General features: G+C 38.9%; 1 protein-coding gene across 1 annotated transcript in view; it reads right to left on the minus strand.

The window, feature by feature from the left end:
* Nucleotides 1-329: 329 nt before the first annotated feature.
* Nucleotides 330-20,019, minus strand: part of CLCN1 (chloride voltage-gated channel 1) — a 64,373-nt gene continuing 44,683 nt past the window's right edge. Inside the window, 10 exon segments of the mRNA XM_029284651.1 lie at nt 330-2,935; nt 4,784-4,870; nt 6,464-6,568; nt 8,078-8,116; nt 9,881-9,963; nt 14,055-14,160; nt 14,958-15,169; nt 17,934-18,067; nt 19,420-19,633; nt 19,735-19,845. Coding sequence (XP_029140484.1) covers nt 2,354-2,935; nt 4,784-4,870; nt 6,464-6,568; nt 8,078-8,116; nt 9,881-9,963; nt 14,055-14,160; nt 14,958-15,169; nt 17,934-18,067; nt 19,420-19,633; nt 19,735-19,845 — 1,673 coding nt within the window. The 3' untranslated portion in view covers nt 330-2,353.

The following is a 20,019-nucleotide window of genomic DNA, read 5'->3' on the forward strand; positions in this document are numbered from 1 at the left end:
TTATTTACAGACTTATCCATTTTGATTCAGATATGGAAAAATCAAACTGGCAAAGATTTGCCTTAAGTACCTGATATGTATCCCAAATTCTGGATTTAGTTAAAGTACTGTTCCAAACAGCCAGTATCCCTCTGGCAAGAAACTCATAGAAATGAGCACTAAAATGTATAGACCAGCAAATTGTGTGTTTGTTTGAAAGAATGACTGAACAGTGATTAAATAAAGCTGATCTGCATTTAATCAGTCTTAAATAGGCAGTTTGGGACATGGCTATCAAATTGCCTCAAAATACTCAGACACTGATATGATTCCCAACAAAAACCCTGTCCAATGGGATTCTGACAAACCTGAGGAAGGCATTTCCCAGAAAAAATGGTAAAATCCACCATAGGTAAGATTGCCACCTTATTTCCTTTATCAGATCAAGTAACAACTCCATGAAAGATTGAAATTCACTGAATGATGGAAGTCTGATGATGGAAAACTTCAATTTTCCATATTTGACTGGTGTGAAAACTGACATTGCCAAGTCTAAGCAACTTCCATTACACAGACGTGTTCTTTCCAATCTCTTCTCTAAATATATGATGCTGATTTTAACTTGATGCTGATACTATTCTGCTTGGAATATTGTGTTTATTTCCCTGAGAAACTCTAGCCAAAATGGCAAGAGCATTTACAAGGACTAAGTTTTAATCTCTTTACTAATGATCTATGTTGCCAAGCCAGGCTCCTCATTCCTGAGCCAAAAACCCCAAAATATTTTTGTCTCCATTTGTTAGACCAAACCTTGCTTGGAAACACTAGTTCAAACAATTAACACATCTATACTGAGTGTGGCTGATGATACAGTACTGGTACCGCTTCTGTACAGTACTAATAAAACAGTACAAAAAGAGTTACAGTCTGAGTGCAATGCAAAAAGAATTGATTATAGATGCAAGAGGTTAGGTTAAGCAAGGATTTTTCTTATTTGGTTATCTGGCATACACTTCTGATGAATCATTGAAGTCAATTAACAATCGTTCATTAAGTTTAGTTGTGCTTGTTATTTCTTACAGAATGCTCAGTACCATCCTGTTCTTAGGGATTCCTTTGGAAAGAGCCAGTGTTGTTAGATTTGTATAAAAGTTATACAAAGACGAAATGCAGAAATATCCTTAGAAATGCCACCCACTCTTTCATTTACTGATGCTGCTTCTCAACACATCAATTTCTTCCCATATCAGAGTTTAGTCACAGCCACAAATATGTTTAAGACAGTATTTATAGAAATTTCCTTCAAGTAATAACAGTAGGACATTTTAAGATGTACGTGATATTTATACCCTAACCCTTAACTTGAATCCTTGGCTTATCAGCATTTAGACTTCACTCACATCCCCTTCTGGTTTGATGATTTTTTTCCCCCCAAGACTTCAATCAAACAGTAATGTTCAAACAAATGCATCACTACATGTAAAATGGAAGGTTTATGAATGTGTCTGCATAGGTAAGATGGGGAACTATCTGGATAACAGTAGTTGTATTACTTAGTCAAGTATACTTGGTGATAATTTCCTCAATAAAGAATCAGACTTGTTTCTAGTATTTTTACCCCAGCAACAAGTTTCAGAGGAATATTTCAATACGTGGGAGATTTTTTTAGGACAAGGATGTGCTAATTGGTAGAAATAATAGATATTATGCCTATAATGACAAAACAAGAAGAATTTGTGAGGGGGGTGAAATAGTGTCACATGTAGAGCATAGATTGGAGTTTATTTCAAAAGAAAGAATATTGCAAAAAGGGGGGGTATGAAGCATTTGTCATATTCTGTTTTGTTTACAAATTGGGATGAGTTCTCTACATCAGGACTGAGCCTGGGCTAAGTTCTCTGACCCTTCTTTAGATCAGAACACCTCAAAGGGATGAAGATGGCCATACACAATGGTATGTGGGAATGACCTTCGGAGACAAGAGGGAAAGCCACAGACTGGACAACCAGTGTAAAAGACAGCCCACAGGTGGATGGGAGGGCATGGGAAACATTTCAGAAAAGACCCTCCCTAGTTTTCTGGCAAGGAAAAAGAAAGGAAGGGAGAAATACTTTCATTCTGGCAAGAGTCTGTTAATGCAATCTTACAATAAAGATAGAGTTAGTACTCCTGGTTATACTTCTTGTCTGGACTACCCCACAGGGCTAACACCATGGCATGCTGAATGATGATATAAGTGGTAGGATTATCTGAAGAAAACTTGGAATATATCCCTACAGACAATGGGGCCATACCAAGTGCCCCACATAGGGATCATAATCAAAGGATGCAAAACTGGAGGATATAAGCCAGGATCCTTCCACCCATTTGCTTTTCATGTCTTTCTTGCACCCCACTGAAAATGGCAGAGGAAAACCAGTCCACACAGCCATGCAAGTTCTCCAGCATGAATTATCTTCCACTGATACCAGCAAAGCAGGTCACAAGCCTTTCCTGGAAATACAAGTATGGTGGGCAGATTATGCTGAAGGATGAGGTAAATTTTTCCAAGGTGCAATTCTATTGTCATATTGTTATCATCCTTATCATCTTCTTCCAGGTTTCTGGAGCACAAGTTAAGGTCCTTGAGTAGGTCTGAGATGTTCTCAGCAGCTGGGCCAAAAATTTCTACGTCCTCCAATTCTGTGTCAGCATCTGAAGCAGGGAGTTTCCCTTTTCTTTACCTGGGGAGGGAAGATTCTTGTGAGAAAGGGGAACTAGGGCCCACTGAGTTCTCTGGTCCTGAGTCCACTGCAGATTTCCCAGGGACTGTATCACTGTTATCTTTGCTCCACAACTTTGTAGACCAATTGGTATGCTCTTTGTTGCTTGAAGTCTGGGTGGCATCACGGAAACTTGCAAGAGGAGGACGAAGTTGGACCCCAGTACGTGTAGACCCCTCAATAGCTTTCTGGAGCTGAGAGTTTGAGAGACACAGAATTAAGAAGGAAGTTGCATAAAAGTAGTCTTCCTCCATCAAAATAGTTTCCATAGACCAGAAGGGCAATCATTTTCATCCTAAGGACCACATTTTTGACCCTTCTTGGTTTGCCTTATCACATGAAAATGTTACCAAAATAGGCAAGATCAAAAAACTTTTAATCCCTTTTTCTGCATTTAAAACCATTCGTTCATTCATTCATTCATTCCTTCATTCATTCATTCAATCATTTTTTTAGACCACTACAACATATGAATCTCAGCAGCATACACAAAGTATGATTTGGAAATATTTAACAAAGTTAACACTTTCCATAAGAAAATTTTGGGGAGTGAGGGGTCTTTAAGGTCATACTAGCTGCTTTAACTCTGCAAAAGTTAAGGGACCCATTTTGTTTCTTAAACATCAGAAATGCAAAAAGATCCAAAATTTTCATCTATGTCTAATATATGAGGCATTGGAGGCCTCAAATGGGCTGCTGGGAGTGGGGGAAGGGGAATTGCAGCTCACAAGTTATCCAGTCCTGTCATACAGACACACAGAACTCCACTCTGATATTTACTACTCATGCTATTTTTGTTCTTCATAAAGGGAGAAAATAAGCAACTGAGATCCTCATGTCAGAAGTTCAAAGATGCTCAAAGAGGGGGAAAAACCTTTGATTATCATTATCTTTACAGTACAATAGGATTTTTTTTTTTTTACCCCCAACTAGGTGTCTTCAAGTAGTGCTGGCTGGAAATTTGGAGAGTTGCTGAAAATGACTGCTCTATAAAAATACTGAGGAGTACATGTACATGAAAGAAGTAAGTGGCTCTAATAGCCATTATCTCCTCCAAAACCTTTTGGGCACCAGGGACCGGTTCCATGGAAAAAGGTTTTTCCATGGAGGGGAGAGTACGTGGCTTTGTGTGCTGCCTGCATCCCATGGATGGGGCTTTGCTTGTTTGTGCGGACCGATTGCTGGCATGCCGCAGCCAGGTACCGGTCCATGGACCGGGGATTGGGGACCCCTGCCCTAGAGAACAAAATTCCTTTGAAGGAGATGGCAAATAAATAAATAGTACCATCACAAACCAGAAGAGTCCAAGATTTTTAGAAGGAAGACAAAGCCATGGAAGTTAAGCATGTATAAATTCAATTCAAGTCCACAACCTAATTTCTCCTCTTCTGAAAAAGGCCACAATCCAGTTGGCATTATAGCCAATAAAGCCATAATAAGACTAAAGATTTTTTTTCTTCTTCTGAATGTTAAGAGGATTTAAAGAGGGATTACTCTTGTAGTCCAGATAATCATATATTTGTATATCAGATTTTGCGAGTTTTAGCAAGGGTGCACTAAGCCTTCAAGTGAGTATGCTTCAAAAATTAGGGAAGGCTGAAAAATAAATAGAGGTCAGAATAAAATAAAACATTTCAATTTAAACTTAATGAAAATAAAATAGTACACATTACTTTTTTGCAGGTACTGATATTACAAGTTACATTTTGCTGGCTTTGTGTGGAGAAGCTCTGGGAACTGAATCTAAAGTCCATAGGGGAGTAGTGTTATATATCACTGATAGTATTAAAAGAATACATGAAATGTAAAATAAAGCTAAATGGAAAAGTTCTTAAATGACTTTTCTAAATGTGGATTGAGAAGGCACCACCAGGATTCCAGAAGGAATGGTAAGAGTGTGATGTAAGTGGTGTATAATGAGTAGCACTCCTGTCTTTTACTGTCTCCTCCCCCCCCCATTATGGGTTTCCCATGAGATCTTTTCTTTACTCTCAAGCAAGACTCAACCAGACAAAATACAAAGGTAACATGATTTAAATTACCTCTTCCAGTGCAATCACACCTTTTAGTTTTCCCATGCTGGTTACATAGGCATGGGTGAGTCCTAGCAATGAAAACAAGGTATGTGTCTACAGAAATGAGAAAAGAAACCAATTAGCAAATAAAACAGGCCAATCATTGCAAACTCGTGGAGAATTTGAAATAGGTTAAGAATGGTGATTATTATTTTTTACCCATATTAGAGCAAAGCCAAAGAATGAAACCTTCATGTCTGAAATTGGAATAATTAGAAGTAGAGATCAATTTATCCAATTAACGCAATGTAATACTTTGTTGGCATTAAAAAACAAATTGTACCAAGTCAACTGATATTAAGTTACATAGTAATGTGATATACAAAATAAATAAAAGATTATGGTTTAAATATTTTTCCAATTCTACATAACCTATGACCCATCAGACTAAACTATCTTTCTCTCATGTACTAGCATGCTAAGAGTATTCTCAGGTAGCAAAAGCAGAGTGAGTTCATCTAGATGGGATATAAATGGAATTAAGCTCTTCTTAACTCAGGGGAATATAGAACAGTCATAGACGGGCATAAGTTAGTAAAATTGAGATGCTGTTAACCTGAACAAATCAAACCAGGGAAAAGGGAAAAGTTGCCTTTTGATTTTGGATCCTGGCTTGTATATGTCCTTGCAGATATCATTTTAGGTGAGACTAAGGCTTTTCTTCTTTGAAAAACAGGAAAATAAGGTTTTATCTTTGTGCTATAGTAGGGCCCATCACTCCTAGCTTATATTAAAGAAAACCATGCTACCTAATTAAACAAGGGCACCTTATACATAGATTGAAATGTTTGGAATTGATTAAACATACAACAATTCTAAGTAGGTTTTGTTCAATCTTATATTTACTGATGGATCATAATCATAAAAAGCACTGTTATTAACTTCTTTATTTTGAGTTATGTGTTGGAACAACATTGAGAATAAAGAACAACTTACTCAACAATTTCTGTCCCCAATTTTAATAGTAAAATTGCTCCTGCAAAGATTAAACAGTTGCCCAACTAGTTTGATCCCTCTGTTTCCTTCATACAGAAATCATTTTAGTAGACAAGATTATCTAAAGACATACCACTGCTTCGTAGATGAAATTTTCTGCTAATAGCATAAACTAAGTATCAAGTATCAAGACACAGAACTGGCAAGAATGTAAATAATAAAATAAACTTAATTGAACATTGGGGGTGGTTCCTTTGCTTTTAATGCTATTTTTCTCATTCAAATTCTAGAGGTTCAGCTTCATATTGAAACCTGCAGCTCTTAATCTACTTTGCAAAGTTGCATGGCAAGGTGGCAACATGCAATGGGTGAAAAAAAAGATCTGTGATAATAAAATAATTTGGCAGGAACTGGGGGGGAAGGAAGAAGGAACTGAAGAAAAGAGAACAGGTCTGTATTTTGTAGATTAAGCCCAATTCTGTACCTTTTACTTGCCTGAAAGAGTAAAACCAAAGAAGAGTTGTTGAGGCCATACTATATATGGAGAACCTTACTCCACCTGATAGGTTAAAGCTTGAGCAAGATCGCACAGTATTTTGAAAACCAAGCAATATAAAGAGAACTTGAAATCAGAAGAAGGTGTAGGCCTTGATGGGAGTAGAGTTGGATAGCAAGGTAAGTAGAGAATAGGAGGTAAATGCAGGCACCCACCTTATGCAGCGATGTTCTCTCGACCAGCTGAAAGGGAGAAGGATCTATGCGGCAGCTGCTGAAGCATACCTTTTTCTCCAGCTCCTCCTGCTCCCAAACTTCTATCTGACACAGGGGAAAAAAAAGAGTTCACAAGTTCAGAGAAGTAATTTGTACCAACCACTTTCCCAGGCTGCTCACTTTAGCCAATGAGCCAGCATGATTTACTTGTCTTGGGTATATTTCCCAACTTGTCCAATTCCTCTTCTAACTTTTTGGTTGACTGGAGAGCAGTTAGACAGCCATTTCTGACAGGAATCTGAAACAACCTCTTTCCTAAAGCAAACACCATATTTTTATTTTTGCTATTGCTCGCAGTAGACTTTTCCATTTTCTTTATATTTGCATTCCTTCTCAGAGATTACGTTTTCCATGAATACTTTGGTTTTAATTTTAAAGCCTATCCCCTAATAATGCAATCAGGGGGAGGTCTATCTGGATATTGCACAGACTCTCACTCATACAGACATTATACAGGCTCTCTTAAGAGCAAAGAGTACATGTTCCAGCCCATTCTCCTAAATTTTTCTAGTTTTCCATTACCAGTTTAATCATGTGGTTTTCAGTAATCATGCTTGCTTCTGCAAAAAGCTGCTGTTGTTGGGTTGCCGCTTGGAAAAAGGATGTGCTACCAATAAAGGAGAATATTTGTAGCTGAGGGCTGAAATAAGGGGTCCTTGGTGCTCTCTGAGCTTGGTTGTCTTCTTGCAGATGTTTCATTACCCAAATTAGGTAACATTATCAGTGCTAGCAGTTTTCATTGCCTAGTCTGGGTAATGAAATGTCTGTAAGAACACAAGCTCAGAGAGCACCAAGGACCCCTCAAGGGGTGTGTTACTTACCAGGCCTGACAAAACAACACAAATTTACTTCAAGAAGCATTAGGGACTGCAGAAATGATCAGATTCACTCCAGCAAAGTAAAGAAGGCGCTACTCAGTTTCTCCCCCAGTATTTTAAGTTCATGCAGCTTTGGGACTATCTACAGCATTCATCAAAAAAAATCTGAGCCTGTGTACCATCATAGATAGAAAACTGGATGAAAGTGAACATACCCAACACCAACTAAAACCTGCAATTGCAGTACTATTGGGTATCCCAACCATGTGGTCTTATTAATACTCCCTGTTTTCTTGAAGTTATGAGTCACAGAGCTCACATATAGGTTATAAGCATGATAGATATTACACTGTACTTTTTGTCATAGACCTATTATGTAGCAAATATATTTTTGAAAAATGATTCGTGCAATGCTTTACAAAGGTAGAGTTAGGGAGTGTAGTAACACACATCTTCCCTCTTTAACTTTCAACTTTTTCTTGCAGGCTATTATATTCTTGCCCACTGTTCTTTGAGGTGCCATGCATACTGACAGTAACATATACAACAGCATAACTGTCATAGAGAAAATGAGGAGATGTTTTGAGAAGTCACATTTCATAGTGGAGAATGGATAAATATTCTTGTGATTTTTTTTAAAAAAAATAATCACATGACTGTTACATGGAATCTCCTGACATGACATTGACTGGAAATGTCAACCCCATCAACTCTGTTGCTTTACTTCCAAACGTACCTCTTCTGGCTTCATTGGGTCTTCAACCTCTGCTGAATCCTGAAAGGAATAAGTAATCAGTTCCAAGATCAGAAGAAAGGCAGCAAAGCTTAAATCCAAATCTCATTTTCAGAACATAAATGTTGCTTCTTCCCTAACATCGTTGCTGTAACCAGCGCTTGTATGTATTATGAGATTTAGCACATGGGCAAAGAAACCTTGTCAGTGCATATGACATGGTAATGCATTCTAAGCCTGGGTTACAGTTTCTAAAACAAAATTTATTGTCCTCCATGCCTGCAAATTTGGAGGCAATATCTGGTGAATTTCAAACTGTATTCCTTTGTTTTATATCATTGCTTTTATTGCTTATAGAAATGCAGAGGAACATCCATTTAGCAACGGTGTTAGTCTTTCATTCTGAGGGAACTTACCATATCACTTTCTCACAACAGGGCAGATAGGTAAACTCGGGGTTCTGAATACTTGTCCACCCCACATCTTTTGTTTCTATTCACTCCATTTACTTTCCTAAATACAATGCTGTGGAAGTGCACACCTTTGTGACATACAGGTGCATGTGTAATTTTTATAAGCAAATAAATGGAACAGAATTCAAAAATTCCCTCTCATCATTTTTCCTGTTGCAGCTTTGGGATTCTTGTGTTTGTAACAAAGAAATCTATTATTTGAAGAAAGCCTTTACTATAATAATTACGGCAGATCCATGAGGAGGCTTGTAGCATATTAATCTGCAAAGAAATTTTTCCTAGGCAGTGATATCATCTGTTAGAAGGATTCAGTTGCTTTTCCCTCCCTCCCCCTTCACAATCTCAAAATCAGTCCTGTCATGTAGGCATACAGATTTTTAAGAAATAATAATAACGAAAAACAATTTGCAGTTTTTCCATCCTTATTCTTTCCATTCGAAGAAATACAAAGATGGAAAACATAAGGTATTCTCAAGTGATTTGGAAGTCTGGCTTAAAAATACATTTAAAAAATAGATATGCATGCTAATGTATAAAATATCAGTGCTGATGTCATGACAGTTCAGGAATGAACAGGGATAGGTCAATTCTGGTACTGAATATCTTCCAAAATCTTTGGCAGCAAAAGGCCATGATTGATGCTAAGCTTCCCTTGCTATTTTAGGTTTTCCTGCTGGAAGGGATTAACCCTATTAAGCAAAAAGAGACAAGGGTAAAACACTGATAAATGACTATAGAATATCAGTGTTGCATGGCTAACCTATTTCATTACCATAATGAAGTACGTATGTTGTATATCACAAGGTCTGTCTGGAATATAAACAGACTGTCCAAAACCATAATATTCCCATTCACTTTTACTATGCAAGGTTTTGATGCCCTGCCTACTCTCTTCGTCCCAGCCAGCCCAGCCAAAGTGGCAGTGCAAAGGGCTGTCTGGAATGTTGGATTCAAAAGTAATTCCAAGTAATTGGGAAAGTCCTTCAAAGAAGGAAGAAAGTTCCCTGTCATATCCCAGCCTGAGACTACAAAAACTGTCCAAAAGAATGAAACAGAAGGTACTGCAATAGGAAAAGCATTCCAGCATTCTACAAAATTTGTGCAGGACAGCAGAGATTAAAGTCTCATGAAGCACCCATATTCATTCTCTTTCCCTGGTACATTTGTGCCCACATGCACTTCTGAGCTATCTGGTCCTTCATTTTGAGAAGTTAAATTTATTTCATTTCTTTCCCACTTCTGACTCCCAAAATGCTATTTTCTCAGGGTATGAAAGCAATCAGGACTCTTTTTCCAAAATTATTCAGGCATAGGATAGCTTTCTTGTTCAAACCTGCTCGGTGCTTTTTTGCTGAGGGGATGGGCTGAGACAAAGAAGTTGTTCCATCAATCTCCTTAGCTGCCAACATCTCCGGGCTGTGAGAAGGGGAAAAAATGCAAGGAATGAAATGGTTGACCACTGGGCTGTCTACAGGTATGATTAAAAAAAAAATCAAGATGGCAGCCACAACCTACAGCCAAAGCTTCATCCATTTTGACACTGTGGCTGCCATTTTGATCCTTTATACTACACTCTGCAGAGACTTCTGACTAACCATCAACAATGCTTTTTTTCCTACCCTTTCAATGATGCGTACACATTAGGTTGCCTCTGCATCATCTCTGATTTCTAAGCAAAAAAATGTAAGATATTTTCCACAGAAGAGCAAACTGAAACAATATAACTTCATATAAATATAATTCTTATTATTTTTCAACCGAGCACTTGGTGCTTGTTGGCTGTCGGGGCTGTTAGGTAGACCAGGCCATGAAATCAACTCCATGGGAAGGCTGAAAGTACTTTTATAGACATTGGCTATAATAAAAGAATCTTGCAAATTTGAGAATGCTGTACCACCTCCTCCTCCTCTTTCTTGCAGTTCAGTGAATTAGGGAGGCCTCTGCCTGAGTTGCTTCTGAATATTATCTTGTTCTGGACTTAAAAAAAAGGTTCAGCCCCTTTTGCCTAGGCAACAGATCCCACATATCTCCATCAAGGTCATCTTTTTTTCTCTACAATGATTCACCATTTCAGTGTGGAAACTATTGATGATTTGATAAATGTTCTCCTAAGTTGACTGAAGTTCACACAGATGTTCTGTGCAGATGGCCTGTTCATAAATGATCATTACTATCAAGTAATAAACTCTACTGGCTGAGTGGCAAAGGAAATGGAATTGTTTGTGACAGCATTCGAAAGGGAAAGAGACAAGGCAAAGCCACAGATTAAGGCTGATAATTGGCCAGATTCCAAGAAAATGGTGGATCTGATTTCTAGAAGCAGAAAGTGAGTGGTTGTCTATCTGACCATAGAGAAGCCAGGCTTGGGGAACCATGTAGTAGTGACTAAGCTGCCTAGGAAACCCTACTTCTAACTGTACTCCTAGATTTCTAGCACTTGAAAAATCATGACTTTCCCATTGTGTTCCAAATATAATCAGCATTCCAATTCCTGGTGATCATGCTATGTTCCATATACATGGAAAGATCATTAGTCAAGCATACCGTGCTATCTTTTCCCTTTTTTTCCTTAATTGCCCCCAAATGAAAGTAGGTGTCTCACTGTGCCTATTTAGTTTAGTTGTGTATGTATGTATCTGTTTGCAGCTTTGATGTTGCCTTTCATTTCTTTAAAAAATTATTGTAATGCTTGTAGATAAGCTGAGAAAACAGAGATTATGTTGTTATCTCTAGTCAATTTCATTACAAGAGGGAATCAAATCAGTCACCTGCATAGCTTTGCTGGAAAAAAAAATATGCCATTTGGCTTTCTTAAACTATTTCATCATTCATCAATCAATCCAAGTGTCAGCAGTACAAGGCCAGAGAAGTGCAATTCCAAGTACATCCCAGTAAATACTTTAATTCATGGTTAGGGTTTGAGTTGTAAGTCATACCAATTTAATCTAGTAACAACTGTCTAGCATGATCAGTTTATAACTGGCTCTAAAGCAGACAACCAAACACATTGGTTTTATAATTTGGCTCAAAAACATACTGGCTAGTTTTTCCTTCCTTGTTAGTTGTGCTAAACATGATTAAAGATTGGATCGCCAGTGAGGAATATGAAATGACTTTAAAGTTGGAAATGCATACAGAATATTGAGGAAGGACATCTCTAATATGTCCTTCCTTACCAAACTGCATCTTTCCTTCCAACCAATGCCCATTATGCCTCAAATAGAGGTAGGTATACATTTTCATATAGGAAGCTATCAAAGAGATTGTATTGCTGTTCTTCTCTTTTCCTGAATGGATTAGGTGCAGCAAGAAAAAGATAGCAGAAGAATGAGAAAACCTGGGGTGAATGTAGATGGTTTCTGATGTTGTCTGGACCTTTTGTAGAATTGTGTGAAATGAATGACAATTGCACATTGTCTTAAAAGACATAAGAAACAAAATGTAAAATGGATTGATCGCAAGAGTCAATAAGCTCTAGGCTTGTGTACCAAAGAATAAGCAAGGGTTTGTTTTTTGAGGAAAACAGGATTGGATAAATTAAGAAAGACAGATCTATTTGGTGATTATAAATAGATGTCAGATCCAGCAGGGCAATTGCCTGCCTTCAATTTTGGAGCACTGAGGAATCACAATTGGAACCGCTCTCTGTTACCATTGTGCATGCTAACATGCTGGTGAATAAGTACCCCAAATATCAGTAATAGATGGGGCCACAGCCACACTTGGAACTGAGAATACATTATAGGGACTCTCACACAAAGGTTGCTATGACCAATCATAAAATAAGGATATACCAAAATATGAACAAATCCCTGGGCTGCACATATCCCAATAAACTATTTTCTAAGAAAATCTCTGGGGATAATACTAATAAGCAGCCTTACTTCTCAATAATTTTCTTTTAATTCAAAGAATGTAAACAAAACTAGGCTTAAGAAACTAGGAGTGCCCATGGGACATGTAGACGGGCATACAGTCACCCCATGCACCATACTGAGGACTCTAGAATTACAGAAAAATAAACTGTGATATTTTGCTGCACAAATTTAACAGAGATCAAATGACAATCTCCTGCTAAGCATGCTTTTATATACTGATGTCTGCCAAATTTATGCTTCATTTTGGGGCAGAATGTACCTAGAAAAGTATGTGGATCTAACAAAGTTATATGTCAAGAAGTATATCTATTTCACATGTCCTTGTCTTATTCAAGATAAAATATGCAGAGTCTGATGAAGTGTCCTTCCCCATGTGTTCAAAAATCCCCCTATATTTTCCTAGCAGTTGCTTTGGCCTTTTGCTTTCCAGATGGAATCCATTAAGGAGGAGAAGATGGACCGTCTGTCCTGTGCTTTTCATTAGTAGTACTAGGAGTCTTCTATCTGAAAGCAACCTGGATTTGGAAGTTCTCCTTTTTCTCATTTTAAAATAGATCTAGCAAACCAGGACATATGTGGACATATTTGGAGGTTCCAAATGCTTTTAACCAAAACTATGCTGCAATTCTTACTGGTCCTTTTACTTTACATGTTTTATGACATTTTATTTTGTATTCATTATAAGATTATTAAAAATGTAAGTAACCCTGAGGATGTGCCTGGCAAAGCAGACAACACTCATTAAAGAAACCAGTAGCCTTTTGGCTCTATGTTTATGGAACTATGACCTTGAGAGATAAAGCTATGATGAATTAGAACAGTGGTTCTCAACCTTTTTAATGCCGCGACCCCCAACCGGTCGTATGTCGAGGACTAAACCGGTCGTAAGTCGAGGACTAAACCGGTCGTAAGTCGAGGACTAAATCGGTCATAAGTCGAGGACTACCCAACCGGTCGTAAGTCGAGGACTTTCCCTGCCCGGGAGCGCCGCGCATGCGTGGTTCCGCCCCCTGCGCCAGCCGAGGCGTAGCTGGCAAGTGGCAGAGACGGAGCAGGCCGACCACCAGCTGGCCCAGCTCAAGGGAGGTAAGGCACTCGCCGGAAAAGGGGAAAAAATGGCGGACAGCCTTGCTTGGCGACCCTCATGAAATGGTCGATCGACCCCAAATGGGGTCACGACCCATAGGTTGAGAACCGCTGAATTAGAAGAATAGAAAGTTCGGTCACAACCTGGTGGATGAAAATATATTAATATTAAACAGCCTTATCTGGTGGAGTAATACATGAGCTCAGTGGATGAAAAAAGGTGTGGAGGGATGAACGGTATAACATAATTGTATAATGTAACTTCCAATTTAGGGGCTCTCATCTCTTAATTACAACAAATACTTCTAATACAAATGCATTCTGTACTTGCATAAACATCTTGCTTCTTTTATGATCGCCTTTCTGTTCCCCTCAAAGTAAACATTAGCAAGTTGATAAGTCAGGCATATGTCCACTCTCCAGCAATCCAAATGAGGTCCCCCTTCTCTCCCATACTCCATAACCCAATTAGAAAAGGCTCTTTAACTCTTCAAATATTGGCCATCACATCCCACCCACAAGAAACCAGGTAAGACACAGTACTTGGAGATTGTGGAGGTGTTGGTGTCTCTGCCACTAGTTTGTGAGGAGTCACTGGGCCATTAGGTCCTTCTGGGTAATCAGGGGTTAAAGCAGGCTGCTGTGGAAACTATTGAAGAAAAGAAAATAAAGCAAGAATTAGCATTTCCTTTACATAAATACTGTACCCCAAAGATGCTTTTTCACGAGGCAGCTGGACTTTCTTGTTTTTCTTTGAAGACATTTCGCTTCTCATCCAGGAAGCTTCTTCAGCTCTGACTGGATGGTGGAGAATGGAAAGATTTATACTCCTGAAGACAGCTTTCCATTCCCCACCATCCAGTCTGAGCTGAAGAAGCTTCTTGGATAAGAAGTGAAACGTCTTCAAAGAAAAACAAGAAAGTCCAGTTGCCTCTTGAAAAAGGATCTTTGGGATAACTATGACTTGGATGACTGAGAATCCCCATAGACATAAATACTGTTCTTTTTCTAAATTTGCTGCTTCTCTAAAAATTATTACCGTATCTACATTATTTCAGCAATCCTTATGAACTCTTCAGCAGAAGCAGCTATTTTCCCCATGCTGCAAAGGGGATGCTCTAAGGTGAATTCAGTGGTGGGATTCAGCCAGTTCGCACCACTTTGGCAGAAACGGTAGCTATTTTTTTGTTGCCCAGGCCCAGAATGGACTTCCGGAAGTGGCATCCAAACAGAGAACTGGTTGTTCACATATTTGAATCCCACCACTGGGTGAATTGTAGTTTCCTTAGTGGCACTCAGTGAGTTTGCTCTGAGATTTGAACTTAAGACTTCCTGTTTTACATCTCATTTACCTAGTCACTATGTCCCATTGGTTACACTTTCTATTTTTTTTCCTCTCCGCTATTGTTGTTTTTTTTTTCATTTTATTAATCTTCCATTCACTACCTCAGTCTTTTTCTTGCCCTCTTCTTCCTCATCCACATCCTCATCCACAAAAGCGAATGATTCATGCTTCCACTGGTGTCCATCATAAGATCCTTCAATCAGTTTCTGTGGCATCTCCCTGGCAAGATGCAGACGTCGCTCTGGGCTGAGGTATCTGTGCAGCAGAGCCTGGAGCTCCGCCCGCTCCACTGAGCCCATCAGAATCATGGAATCTAGATGGGGGGGGGGAAAGCAAATAAGAAAATCTAAGGTCTAAAATTCAGGGACTGTCACGATCAGAGAGTCGCTTGTCAGATAGTCAGCTTATGATGACCCTTTCACCTTTACGATGAACAGGAAATAATGCCTCTGGATTGCCTTACGATTTTAGATATGTTTTCTTCTAAGAACACAACTAGACTGTAAGCTCCAGCCATATATGAGGAAGGTAACTCCAGGAAATTTCCCTTTCACAATCACCTCATATCTCTCTTAAACCTGGCTAGTAACAGGCCAGGACTGTAGAGGAAAATAGAAAAATATCAAGGAAACTCAGAAAGTGAGTTTCATCATACACTATAGAGCAGCAGATTTCAGTGTGTTTGGAAGAGCTTGGAGAACTCTGGAAAGCTTATCTGTTTCCCATTGAGAAAGAATCTAACAGCAGGCAGCATTCCTTTCATATGAGATGACTCAGAGAAATGCATTAAATAAAATTTAATTTTAGAAATGGAGAAAGTGGGAGAGAGGAAATGTGACGGGAATCTATTTATATAAGAAAGGTAGCTAAAAATTAAGACACTCTGGGCATATCTACTTTCTGCTTTGTCCACACCATTTCTCTTCCGCCTACACATGTGTGTCCTTGAAACATTCAACAAATTCAGAATATACCTCCGAATCTAAACCAACTACTGAAGTTTCACTGTAGACAAGTAACAGACAAGGAGACACTGTTCCAGAGTCTGGCTGGAATCAAAGGGTTTCTTCAGTCATGATTAAGGTGTAAAAGAATGAGTGGAATCTAAGACTATATAAACATTTGATCTGCAGCTAACAAATGTCATCTCAACAAGGCTCTGGTTTTCTTACCTAAGGCAGTCTACAACCAGTTCTTTGGATTGCAAAAAAATACAGATGATCCGTTATTTCTCTCTATCCCTTTGCTGCCACCTACTTTATTATTTTTCTTGCACAGCTGCCCAACTCACAAGGACATAGGATAGCATACAAATTAAAAACAATAATAAAATCAGTGCATTTTCAAAACAAAACAGGAACCAAGGACATTCGTCAATGTGTTACCAAGGATCTGTATTTTGCAGTCCAGATATCTGTTATTTCCTCATTCAACTATCAAAGAAGCTTTCTGACCATGAAGCGGCCTCAATGTACCCCTTCCAAAAATACATTGCTCTTCCCCTCCTCCTTCTGCTCTTCCAACAGGGTGAGGTCTCCTCACACCATTGCAGCTGCTGCTGATTCTATTCAGTATTTGACACCAATCCCCTGTAGCTGCCTTCTCTCCCACACAAGACACTGGATCCTGGTGCAAGGTGGTTGGTGACCAAACATTACTGTCCAGCCATTTCTATGGCAATTGGCCCTCTCTGTTGCCAATTCTCAGTCCAATTTCTTCAAGCTACTTGACAGGAGGATTGCTAAGTTTATCTATGGTGACAGAATATCAGAAGGTGTCTGGTAGCCCTTTTTAAAACTAACAAGTTTTATTAAAGGATATAAGCTTTCTTGAGCTGTAGGTCACTTTATCCAATGAATTATTATTCATCAGACGCATTACTGTATGCTTTTAATTTTAAAAAAAACCCTGTTACTTGGAAAAAGGACTACCATATTTCTCCTGATTTTTTTCAGTACACATCTTCAGTCACAGATGACTATGGAAGCACTGTTCTCAGTAATGCCAAAACTATTGGTGCATCTCATGGACATCCTTGTTTGGGAGGAGAGGGGAGAGTGACACTGCATTGCTATCTTTAAATTAGTCTTTTCAGCAATACCAAGAATGTGCAAAAATGAATTATTTTCTAAGCTGCTTCACTCAGGAGATACATATTCATAAAATCAGTGTCTTCTAGGTTCTCAGACTTTTATGACTAGTTGGAAATTGCACTAATCTCTCAGGACATATTGACTGATTTCCCCAATAAGTAAACATTGCTAAGAAAAACTCTGTTTTCTCTGCCCCAGGTAAAAGGAAGAAAAAAACACACAGTTTAAATTATATTTTGAGAGAAACTGAAAATTAAGTTGAAACTAGAGTTTTAGCTTTGTCCTCTCTCCCTTCATACTACAGAATTATACTACAAGAATGTATCTGTGAATTCTTATTCCTGGCCTGTAAAAAGAAAGGTTAGGTCCAGTTTTATACAATAGCTATGAATTGGGAAGCTATAACATAAATTTGGAGATGATTCATAGTTTTGGATAGTTCTTTCTTGATTAAGCATACAAAGTTTACCAATTTGTCACCAGTGCTATAATCTCTCCACATTGATGCCACTCCCAAATCTCTACTGCTAAGATTCTAGAAAGATCGGGAAAAATTCCATGTTAATCCTTCTTTGCCCCCACCCTCCTTTCCCCCTTTTTTGGATCTGCCTCTCTATTAGGAGGAGGTAATCAGCACATTTTATTTTACCCTGTTTCTGCCCTAAATTACTTTTCAAAACAACACACGACTATTCAACAAATCCACTAACCAGCTGGATTTTTTTTTTCCAATGGAAGAGCAAGCTTTTGTTTGGACATTCCCACTTAGCTAGCAGCCATCATAAGTGCAGTCAAAACTCTTATCTAAAAAAATTAAATTAATACTTAAAAGAATTATAACCTTTACATTCCTCATTAAAACCAATCAAGCAGCTGATCAGAAAAGCTTGGAGTGGACAAAAGTAAATCCCTTTCCTGAAACTTTGTTGGCAGGACTGCTTTTAATTGAAAACAGGAACTGATGTGCTTCCTTACAAAGCTCACCTGGAGAATCCACCAGAGGAAACGTCTTCACGGTGGTGTTCTGGAGTAAGTCCTTCAGATCCCGATATTTGCAATTAGAGGAGATGAATTTGACGTCACACACCATAATGTCCTCAACAAAAATATTGTATTTGCTTGAGTGGGCATAAGTTAAAAATTAAGAAAGAATAAGTAAGGTGGGAGAAAGATTTATTTATTCATGTCATACTTTGTCCCAGAGCCCTTGCTGAAAGCTACTTCCTATCAAAAAGTTACCATAAAATCTTACTAATTCAAGTCTACAGCAGTGATAGCGAACCTTTTAGAGACTGCCCAAACTGCAACCCAAACTGCAACCCAAAACCCACTTATGCATCGTCGAGTGCCAGGTGGGTGTGGCCCATTGGGTGGGCGTGGCTGCAGTGGTAACGGCAGACTGGGTGGGACTAAAAAGTTCAATCAATCAATTCCAACTTTGCAAGATCTTTTTTTTTTCCCGCCCGAAGTTGAAATTGACTGATTGAAACTTTTTTTTTTTTGCACATGGTGGCGGAGGCCTAAAGTGAAAAGGTTTTATAAAACCCAGCTGAAGGCCTAGGACTGGGGTGATGGTGCGCGTGCCCACAGAGAGGGCTCTGAGTGCCGCCTCTGGCACCCGTGCCATAGGTTCGCCACCACTGGCCTACAGGATGTCGTTAAAAGACTGAAACAATTAACATAAAACATAAAACCCCACAGGCTTTTAGAAAAACTTGCTTTAATTGATCTAGTTTGCTTCCCCCCCTTGATATTTTTTATTTACTGGTCCTTGTATGCCATCCACTCAGGTTGTTTGAGTTGGACAATCATATAAATGCAAGAAATAAATGAACACACAAACAAAGGAACATAGGAACTAATCCCAACAACTACAAATGCCAGGGGGCAGCCATGTTGCAAAAGAGAGAATTCTTAGGGTTCAGAGAGGAAGAAGTAACATTTTCTGAAATTCTTTCCATTCAGGCCATTGGGGGGCTTGAAATTTCAGAACCATCATTCAGTTTAAATTATTTCCAGGAATTATAAAAGAACCAATGGTTCTTAATAGCCAGCCTTAATACACTTCTTGAGTGTTCACCCTATTAACAAGAAAGTTGACCTATTTTTAATGAATTGAGTTTTTGAGGAGTTATGAACTCATGCTATTTCCCAAACATAACTGAAATGTACTTTACTTAATCCATTTTTGGAAGTTTCTACAAGGCAAATATGTGATTAGCTGCTTTGTGGTTCAGGGTATCATGTAAAGAGCCAAACTTCAAATCATCCCCACATAAAGTCTTTACGGTAGCTATTGAGCTATAGTTTGCCATAACTGATACATCGGCTACAGATGATCTCAAAATAAATACATTCCAATCTATGGGCCATCTGCTTTGTTGCTTGGGATTGAATTTATCTCCATCTCCTTCTGAACATCTCACCACCTTTTAGCCTGCTCCCTCCCTTCTTGGTCAGCCCTAAGTACCTTATTTGGTTCCAGCCCAAGTCTGGTAAATAGGGCAGTTTCTTCACTTGGATGATGCTGTCATAAAGGCTTGGCTGCAAACTCTGAGCCACCATGTTGGCAAGAATGACGGCCACCATCATTGGCAGGATGTGGGCAATCTGACCGGTCAGCTCAAAGCAGATCACTGCTGTGGAGACAGTGTGGCTGACAGCACCTGTGAGAGCTGCAGCTCCTTTCCCAGTGGCAGAAAAGGACCAGGGAAAAAAGGGGGCAACATTAGCATCACTTGGATCACAACTGGAACCAGAGAAAAGAAGAAAGTCCTACACTTACCAATTACTGCATAACCACCAGGTAAAATTTTGTAAACAAAGCCATCAAAGAGAATCCCATCAGGAAAAATCCAGGCCATGATTTCACCAATCAAGCGTCCGAAAGCAGCTCCTAAACCCAACAAAGGTAATTTCTTAACTGTCTTTATCAGAATCATTAATACACACTCATGATCTAATAATATTTTAGGGCAACGAGTCACCACCCAGGGCAACGAGTCACCACCCAGGGCAACGAGTCACCACCCAGAGCTTAAGCAACACCCATTCTTGCCTCCTTTTATGC

This window comes from Protobothrops mucrosquamatus, unplaced genomic scaffold, assembly GCF_001527695.2.
Source record: "Protobothrops mucrosquamatus isolate PMUCROS unplaced genomic scaffold, P.Mucros_1.0 scaffold791, whole genome shotgun sequence".
In the NCBI taxonomy this organism is placed as follows: Eukaryota; Metazoa; Chordata; class Lepidosauria; order Squamata; family Viperidae; genus Protobothrops; species Protobothrops mucrosquamatus.